The sequence below is a fragment of the Ornithodoros turicata genome, chromosome 9 (assembly GCF_037126465.1).
Source record: "Ornithodoros turicata isolate Travis chromosome 9, ASM3712646v1, whole genome shotgun sequence".
Classification (NCBI taxonomy): Eukaryota; Metazoa; Arthropoda; class Arachnida; order Ixodida; family Argasidae; genus Ornithodoros; species Ornithodoros turicata.
In genome coordinates, this window is record NC_088209.1 from 435,067 (window position 1) to 444,930 (window position 9,864).

Consider the following 9,864-nt stretch of genomic DNA (forward strand, 5'->3'; position numbering starts at 1 on the left):
TGATAGCAGAAATGGGTGTTTTGTTAGTTGATATGGTAGTTTGTTAGCATGTGTTTAAGTTTTCAAGTCATAGCTATTTTGCTATTCCAGCTGAAATGCTGGTATCTGAGGGTTTAACGCTGAGGGTAAAAATTTCTGTCTCAGATGAATCTGTATTTTACTGCAATTTGTTTCATTTAAGTAATATTATTGAAATTCCACAGCCACTGTGAACAAAAAGGGATGGTTGTGTGCATGCTCATGGAAGCAACTTGCATATCGGAATGACATGTGATGAGAGCGAACTTTGCGTTCAGGTGCGGCAATGGTGCAGGCGGACGGAGCATTACGTGAAGCCAAGGGCAAGCTGCGACCTTGAACATGCAGAGCAAGTTATTTTTAGGCTATGACGACTTCTCGCACCCGTGCATGTTGGGGCATGCAGTGAGGTCGCCGCTATACACCTTTTCAGGAGGAGAGGAGGACGACTCCTCGTTTCCTCCTCCTCGCGTTGGACTGTGCCGGCGGGATATCTAGCATAGACGTATAGTGGTTTTTGGCTCCTGATTTATTTATTTATTTACTTATTTATTGATTGATTTACTTATTTATTTATTGTGCTCCTGAAAAGGTTGATGAAGCCGTACAACATTTCTCGGTCCTCGGGGCTACATTGTGTCGTCTTCGGGTGCCACAACAACCAGAAAAAACAGAAGATTGCCGCGGAAACAGTGTGCGGTGACCACAGCGTGCCACAGGGACAATGCGGCTGCAACACGTTCAAGCTGTATCGGTTTCCCAAAGATCCTGAACTTTGCCGTCGATGGCTGTCGTGCATACACCGCAAGGATTTCAAACACAGCGCTTCATCTCGAGTGTGTTCAATCCATTTCGTCGACGGTAAACGCTCCGAAGAAAACGCTGTTCCCATGGTCAGGCTGGGCTACAACAAGAAGGTGTGTGTTTATCTTACACTGATTAATTTCACATTAGTGGCCGTTTTCTGACACATAAGCACATGTATGTGCAGGTGGTTCGTGGGAGATCGCGAACACTGCGACAGAAGCCTGAAGCAACGTCGCGAACGAAGCCACAGGTGAGCGGTGCACCTTACTGCCTGTAATTGCTGGGTGTAGAACACCGTCTTATCACATCATCATCGTTTCACAGAACCCTTCCATTGCCCACATCGTTTCACAGAACCCTTCCATTGAAATTGATCCATTCGAAGATGCCGGCAGCAGCACTAATGCTTACATTGTGAGTGCGGTGGCTTCTGAATATATGCAAAACAGAAATAAAATAAATACGTATAATTCGCGTGAATCGACTATGTGTCCTCGTGCAAAAGGTCCTGATTTTCCATGTTTAGAATGGAAACAGCACCGAAATCCTCTACCAGCAAGAAATACCGGGAGTCTCCCATGAAGAAATTGTACCTGTATGTTACATTCACATGATACAACTCAATTCGTTGTGTATTGTCTGCCTTTCTACTCCAGGGACCAATGTCACAAGAGACTGTGAATGAGGAGAGGCCTCCAGATGAGGCAATTGACATCGTAAGTCATACCAGTCAGGTTTGGGCTGACTCTTTGTGCAGAAAGTAAGCTATCCACTATGACCTTGGTGTTACTGTTTTGCATGCAGGAAAATGACAGCACCAGCGACAGTGCCTGTGTAGTTCTCATGGACCACTGCTACCTGAATTCGTCGCACGAGACCCCACGGTGTGAAGTCACTGTGGCAGGGCTGACAAACTCCGATGCCGAGTTCTACACCGGGCTGCAAAAGAATGTTCTCCTTGGACTAATCAAAGCAGTCGAAAAATATCACACAAGGTTTTTTTGGACTCCAGTGCCTGAGCAGGTGCTGCTATGTTTGATGAGGCTGCGACTGGGGTTGCTCTATGGAGATTTGGCACGACGATTCGACATCATCGTCACAAGGGCGGCAGAACTGTTTAAGTACATTATTAGTTTGCTCGTTCGCGTCATGAAGTATGTTGTTGTCTGGTTGCCGAGGTCACGAATAGCAAGTAGCATGCCTCAAGTGTTTGTGGACACAGGTTATGGGGGTACAACCTGTATCCTGGACTGTACTGAAGTGATGCTACAGCGGCCAAGAAAGCTGATGCCAAGGGCACAGACTTATAGTGCATACAAAGCGCACAATACTGTGAAGTTTTTGGTAGCTATAGCACCAAATGGATACATCATGTTTGTCTCACGTGGCTACGGCGGAAGAGCATCTGATAAATACATCATGCACAGCTCAGGACTCAGCAGCATCCTCCAACCGGGAGACGAAGCGATGGCCGACCGTGGCTTCCCACAAGACCCAGAGCTTGCAGCACGTGGAGTAAAGTACAACGTCCCAGCATTCACAAAAGGTGCACGATTTTCCCTTGATGATTCCTTGTTTGTTTTTTAAATTGAGACAACTCCAGTGACAACGATCTGGTGACTAGCTGTCTTTTTATTTACACTGTACAGTTACCTTTGGTTCACTCACAGGATTGAAACAGTTGAGCACTGAGGACGTAACAAGGACTCATCGCATTGCATCACTCCGGATACATGTGGAAAGAGCGATAAACCGTCTGAAGACATACAGGATATTCAAACAAGATCTCCCGATCAAGTCAAAGCAACGGATAAGTGACATGATGTATGTTTGTGCAGGGCTGTGCAACCTGAAGCCTGTACTTATCAAGGAAAAGTAAGGTGTAAACAGTATTGGATTTCTTTGGCAGATAATTAAACAGTGCTACCCCTGTAACACTAATGCAGGTAAAATGGTTAAAAAGCAAGCAACCTGGTGACTAAGTTCCATTATGAAGAAACTTGAGACTTTTACTGCAAACCTTTTAACCTGCCACAAACACGCAAATTTTTATAAAATGTATAGAGTTGACACTCGTTATTAGGGTGCTTGTTAGTATGACATCCTTACTTTATGACTAGAGCCTGAAGTTTTAGGGTTTAACCCGATTCTTCCCCGAATTTGCACTCCGAATTGAAGGTTGCCTCTTTAGGGTGAAAACCAATTTTTACCCGGCAAACTGCCCTCACTGGGACGTCTGTAGAAAGGTACCAACTTAATTGTTTGGCAACAAATACAGTTACATCACCGTTTGTACCAAACCACTACAGTTAGTTTAAGTAACTGAGCCCGATTTCTCCCCGAATTATGCATACTGAAAGTTTTTCCACCTAAATTCTCATGAATTTAGTGGACATGTTTATTTACCCGATCTTTACCCCCCGAATTTAGGAAAAAATAGTTCCCGAAAACTTCAGGCTCTATTTATGACCGAATCAAAGTTCGACTGTTTCCGGTTAAACCCGATGAGTACCCACAAAACTGTGTGTACGCTAGGCATCTCAGTGCAGTGACATACTAATCTTTCACAAGATATGCAGCTGACATCTGCTTCTAATACATTTCTAAAACTCCTCATAAATGGTACGACAGACATTAATCCTACAATGAAACCCGATTCCTCCCCGAATTCAGTCCAATAACAATTTTGCCACCTGAATTTGCATGAATTTATGACATGAAGCTGTCAGCCCGGTTTTTGATCCCGAATTTGAGAAATAAACAAAATTAGACCCGAAAGCTTCAGGGTGTAAACATAGCCCCTGTGTAAATGCGCCTGGTTACTTTCAAAACTCGCTAATCCTACTACGACCAAAATTATTTTGCTTAGACGGACAAGTTGTATTCTTCCATCATTGTTACGACTGACTGCGGCGCACCGTGTCACTCTTTTGACCTCGATGTGCCCATACAAGCTGGACTGTTTAAATATCTGCCATAAGAATAAGATCCAAAGCATATTAGACAGAAGATTATGCAGGACCTAGGCACATAAATAATGCATGTTTGTGTACCTACAGTGAGGCAATGAACTCGTACCGTTCACAAATAACCAAGCTTCCCTCATGATGCATTTGCTCAAGTCGAGGCAACATTGACGTGAAATAAAACCTGTGCATTCTGCTGCGTGTCACACGTGGTGCAACTCTTATTCGTCGTCTTTCTCTTTTCCATCTCGCGAGCCTATACAGAGCGCTCGTCGTCGTTAACACCATTACATCTCCCCTTTCTCAAGTCAGTCTAAAAGAACCCAGTCAACATTACACAAAAGATATTTTGTCCCAAAACTCAAAACCCAAACTCTTCCTTGACTCTTCTTGAAGTGTCCTTGCATGATACGGAGCCACAGATTACTCTTCTAGGGGGTATCTCCGAGGGCTTCGACGTTGTCTGGTGCTTCGACGAACTGGTACTGACTCCGTGGCTGGACCCGACCGTGGTTCGTTCTCGGGAGTGGAAGCAGGTTGCTGCTGCTGACATTGCGATGATCTAAGATGCTCCCGAGTACGACGAAGCTCAGCACCGTCGCTCGTCCTTATGATGTAGGACCTTGGTGCCCCGGCGGACCCCACAACTGTTGCTGGTGCCCAAGTCTTGACTTTGCTGTTGTAGGCTGTCACTGGACTATCCGGCAGCAGTTGAGGCAGCTGTCTAGTTCCTCTGTTGTAGTAGACCTGCTGACGTTGGCGGAGATGCTGAAGCCGTGATACCACATCCTTTGGCTGTACCAGGCTTGGTTGCAGACATGCTGAATGTACCGGAAGAAGTGTCCGGGTGCTCCTTCCCATCAAGCGTTGTACTGGTGATTTTAACACCTTGTCCCGCGGAGTATTTCTCCACTCGAGCAGAGCAGTCTTGAATTCTGTGCTCTCATAGGCGTACTTGCTTAGTAGTTTCTTCGCTTCCCTCACTGCTCGTTCAGCCATGCCGTTAGACCTCGGGTAATGAGGGCTAGAAGTAATGTGTGTGACTCCGAGGAACCTCATGCCTTCTCGGAACTCATGGCTGCCGAAAGGTGGGCCATTATCGCTCAGAAACCTTACTGGAATTCCATGCGTGGTGAACACGTCTGTGCATATGGCTACCACCTCTTTCGCTGTAGATCGCTTTAGTGGTTTGACTTCGTAGTAGAAAGAGTAGTAGTCCACAAGGATCAAGAACTCTCTTCCACCCTGGCTGAAATGGTCAGCGCCGATAACCTGCCATGGCAACTTAGGGAGTTCATGGCTTATCATAGGAAGTCTCTCGTTTCGTGGTCGATGCTTCTCACATAGAGCGCAGTTTCTTGCTAGTTGTTCAATCTCAGACGTGATCCCGGGCCAGAACATGACGTCCCGCGCTCTCTCCTTCATCTTTTCTTCTCCACAGTGTGAAGCATGCAACAGCTTTAGTGTGATTTGCCGCATTCCCTTTGGGATGATTAGTCTGTTGGAACGAAACAGCAGACCATCCTGCGCGTGAATTTCTTCCTTGTAGGTCCAGTACTGACGCACCTCGTTGTCAACTTCGTTTTTATTGTTAGGCCATGCTGTTTCGACGTATTTTCGGATCTTCTGCAGCTGGCTATCACGTTGTGTCGCTCGCGATATTTCCGCTATTTTTTCGTCGGAAACATCGAGGTATTGAAGTACGTTTACATAGAAGTGCTCCTCTTCTCTCAGGCATTCCTGCTTCGGAAAGCGTGATAAAGCATCTGCAATGAACATTTCCTTTCCAGGTTTGTATACAACGTTAATCGGGTATTTTTGAAGTGCGAGCCTCATTCTTTGTAGACGAAGTGGACATCCGTGGAGAGGCTTCTTGAAAATGGCTTCCAACGGCTTGTGGTCGGACTCGACCTTTACGCTGGGTTGTCCGAAGATGTACTCGTGGAACTTCTCGCAGCCGTGTACAATGGCGACCATCTCCTTTTCAATTTGTGCATATCTTTGTTGAGTCTCCGTAAGGGAACGGGAGGAATACGCAACGGGATGCCCTTCTTGTGTTAAGACAGCTCCAACTCCATCCTGGCTAGCGTCGACTGAGAGCGTCACAGGCTTGTGTGCTTGAAAGTACGCTAAAACCGGTGCCTTCGTCAACGCTTCGCGTAGCTCTTTGAAGCTGTCTTTGTGTCTGGTTGACCATTCCCAAATTGTATCTGTTTTGAGCAGTTCACGTAGCGGTGCCGACACTTGTGATGCATTGGGGATGAATCTTGACACGAAGTTGATCATGCCCAGGAAGGTACGAAGTTCCTTGACATTTGTTGGCTCAGTAACGGCGAGAATATCCTCGACTCGCCTTGGATCCACAGCAAGTCCTTCTGACGTGATCATTTGTCCCAAGTACCGTACTTGCTGTTGAAGGAAACAACATTTCCTGATGTTTAGTTTGAGGTTTACATCCCTGCATCGCTCCAGCAGCCTCATAAGGCGTTGATCATGCTCAGCCTTGGTCCCTCCCCAGACAAGGATGTCGTCCATTACGACATCGACACCGTCGAGATCCTGTAGGACCCTGTGCATAGCTCGCTGGAAGACTTCAGGAGCTGTTGAAATCCCAAACGGCATCCTTAGGAAACGGTATCGCCCAAACGGTGTGCTCATAGTACAGATGTATGAGGAGTCCTTGTCGAGCTGAATTTGCCAAAAGCCAGACGATGCGTCAAGTGTCGAAAAGTACTTTGCCTTTCCCAGACGCGGCGCGATATCTTCGAGTGTCGCCATGGGGTAGTGTTCCCGAAGGAGCGCCTTGTTGAGATCTGCGGGATCAAGACAGATCCTGACCTTATCTTTCTTGACCACGACCACCATGTTGCTCGCCCACTCGGTAGGTTCCGTCACCTTGGCGATTACTCCGTCGGCTTCCATGTGGTCGAGTTCGCGCTTGACTTTGTCTTTCAGTGCAACGGCAATCCGCCTTGCTGGTTTTACAACTCCTTTTGCATGGGGTGTTAACTTCATGTGGTACTGTACCCCTCTTAGCTTTCCAAGGCCTTCAAAGACGTCCCGATAAGGTTGTGCTGGTCCGTACAAGTGATGTTCGTCGCTTGTTTTTGTAGCAACTGCCGAATGCACTGTGCGCTGGATCAGACCTAGTTCTTCCGACGCTTTCCCACTCAGGGTAAGCGGTACCTCTTGTGGTACGACGAAGAACAGCACCTTTGTGCTTTGGCCGTTACATGATGCTTGCAGAGGAATCCTGCCTGCGGCCTTTTGCTTGAAGCCAAAGAAGGTGTTCAACGTAACGTTGCATTTTGTAGTCTTCTTGCTAGTGACTTTTCTCAACTGTCCGGCTGAGATTACGGAACAATTGGCACCAGTGTCTACTCTGCAGTTTAGTTTCACGTTCTCGATCGTAACCTCAGCAGACCAGAGATCGCTCGATGCGACGTTATTTACGGACAGCATTTGCAAGAAGTAAGTGTCTTCTTCACGTTCCACTTCAAGGACCTGTTTTGCCTTCGGCTTCCTTCTATATTTCTTTCGTTGTCCTTTGCTTCTGCACACACTGGCGAAGTGGTTAAGTTTACCGCAGCTCTTGCATTCCTTGCCTTGCGCCGGACATGCATCTTTATCGTGCGTATATCCACACTTCGAACAAGTTCTCGTTCGCTTCGTGACCGCGTGAACTTCCTTCACTTCATCTTTTTCCTTCTGGATATCGTCAAACTGCTGCTTGCTGAGCTCTCTCATCCGACATGTTTCTATAACCTTCTCACATGACGGATTTTCCGAGATCAGCCTTTGCTGAAGTTTCTTGTCGCGAACTCCAAGGATTATGCGGCTACGCAGCATGCGTTTTTCCAAGGTCCCGAACTCGCAGCTAGCAGCGAGTATCCGAAGCTCTGTCAGCCACTCGTCAAATCGCTCCCCTTCTTTCTGGTTTCGCGATCCGAACAGAAATTCGTGGTACGTTAAATTGAGCGTCGGTTTGCAGTGCTCTTCCAGTTTCTGGATAAGCTTGTCGACATCGTCACGGTCCGCTTCCGTTTCAAACTGTAGCGTATTGCATATCTTCCTGCCTTCTTCACCCAGTATAACCAAGAAGGTCGCGGCCTGAACTTCCTTTGGCTGCGCCTTTAGATTTGTCGCTGTAGAGAAGAGTCTAAACTCGCCTTTCCACAACTTCCAAGCTTTCCAAAGATCGCCGGTAACATCGAGTGGCTTGGGCGGAGGCAGGATACTTGTCATCGTTGCTGCTACCAACGTTGAAGTCATCGGCGTAGTAGTCGTTTCCATTGCGAACTTCTGCCAGCTAGGGCTAATCCTTTCGCTTCGAACGCTGGCCACGTCGTTGACGTAACACCGCTGCCACCATGTCACACGTGGTGCAACTCTTATTCGTCGTCTTTCTCTTTTCCATCTCGCGAGCCTATACAGAGCGCTCGTCGTCGTTAACACCATTACACTGCGATCCAGCTTCATGTAGTCATTGTCATAAGGAACAATCACGAGCACAGTACTTTTTTGTGACCAAACGTAAAAATAGCAAAGCTCCCTTTGCGTACAGAGCATCTGGTATTGAACTTGCTGATAGTATCCATTACGTCCATTTTTTTTAAACATGTAGCCCTCCCCATCTCTCTGCACATCGTATTTCCCACCTTCGATAAGTTTTTTGCAGTCCTCAACCACTGGACATTTTATTTCTAGGGTTGCATGCTCTGATGGAATTATACCATCTGGAGAGGCTGACAGCCAGGGGTGGTCTGGACACACAACAGTACCTGAGGGTGCGACGTTGAAACCGGTCTCTTCTGCAAATGCTGCACGTGCAACAGCCTCATATTTTGCGCCGTACGCTGTGTTAATGTTCCCACGAAAGGTTGGGTAAACCAGTGTGCAGACTGCTTTCTCTGTTGCAGTTTTCTCACTTTTTGGCACTCGCTTTACATTGGATGCTGTCAGCCTCAACCGCCTTGACAGGTGCCACAACGTTGAATCTTGCGTTCTTGTTTCTTCTTCAAGCCTTTGTGCACCCACAGGAGACAGTTCAATGTATTTGCTATAAAACGCCTGGCAAGGAGGGCAACCTGCAGGAAGTGTCTCGGGAACAGCGTGGTCATTATGCGGTTGGGATGGCTTCTGTCGAACAACTCGTTCAGGTGCCGTGAGGGTAACCTGCATTAGTGTCCCTGTGTGCAAACAAAGATGCCTGCTGCTAAATTTCAATGCATCAACTTGCTGGTGTGCAATTATTATCCAGTCTACAGGCCATTGCATCTTTACTTCCTTCTATATGTATACAGTAAACAGGAAACTGAAGTGACTCGCCAACAAATATTGCGCACTTCCATTCCAATTGTGTGCTTAGCCAACAATGATTTCCTGTGCGTCAGCAGCATCACATAGGTTTCCTGCTAACTGTAACTTTTCTTTTTAAATTCAGTGTTAGAAGCCATGACGCAACTGCGGATATGAGCGGCGGACGGATGGAGACAGGACAGCAGGGAGGAGTGGGGAGTCAAGGGGGTTAGTATGCGTCCTGGGCCGACCTGAGGCGGGAACTGTGCCGACATTAATGCCTGAAAGTGTGAGGGACACCCAGGAAAAAACCCCAGACAGCACAGCCAGCGGTGGGATTCAAACCCGCACCACCTCCCAGTCTTAACTGTAACTGACATATTGCTGGTTAAGTAGTGACTTATGCCTAGCTAACACACCCTGTGGTAAATGGGGCAGGAAACACAGAAACGACACAGCGCAAAGCCTCACTAATGTCCAAGACAATCCAACAAAGCTAAAAAATGTTGCTATGCATCAGAACGAATGTTACAGTGAACCCCCTTTTGCCCAGATTGGATAAGTTGAAATCTATGCTTAACTTAATTAGCTCTCTTGTTAGGTATACACTCTAGCTTGAATATTTCTGTATGCAAACCAACTTGTACCTAGGACCCACCAGGGATCTTGAAGAGATCTGGAAATGGGGAGCTTTCATAAAACGCTCTCAGTTCGTCGTCATCTTTGAAGGAGCGAATTTCCTGCTCAGTTACAGGAACGCTTGGCTCGTCCACGT

The 9,864-nt window shown here is 47.0% G+C and overlaps 2 protein-coding genes across 2 annotated transcripts; one reads left to right on the top strand and one right to left on the bottom strand.

The window, feature by feature from the left end:
* The first annotated feature begins 1,487 nt into the window (after positions 1 to 1,487).
* On the top strand, positions 1,488 to 2,704 carry LOC135369104 (uncharacterized). Its single transcript, XM_064602768.1, has 3 exons — positions 1,488 to 1,541; positions 1,630 to 2,371; positions 2,664 to 2,704. Exons 1-3 carry the CDS (start codon positions 1,488 to 1,490, stop codon positions 2,702 to 2,704), a joined length of 837 nt encoding a protein of 278 aa, XP_064458838.1.
* A 1,510-nt stretch (positions 2,705 to 4,214) lies between these two features.
* Positions 4,215 to 8,036, bottom strand: LOC135369105 (uncharacterized protein K02A2.6-like). Its single transcript, XM_064602770.1, has one exon. The coding sequence runs from the start codon at positions 8,034 to 8,036 to the stop codon at positions 4,215 to 4,217; it is 3,822 nt and encodes a 1,273-aa protein (XP_064458840.1).
* Positions 8,037 to 9,864: the final 1,828 nt, after the last annotated feature.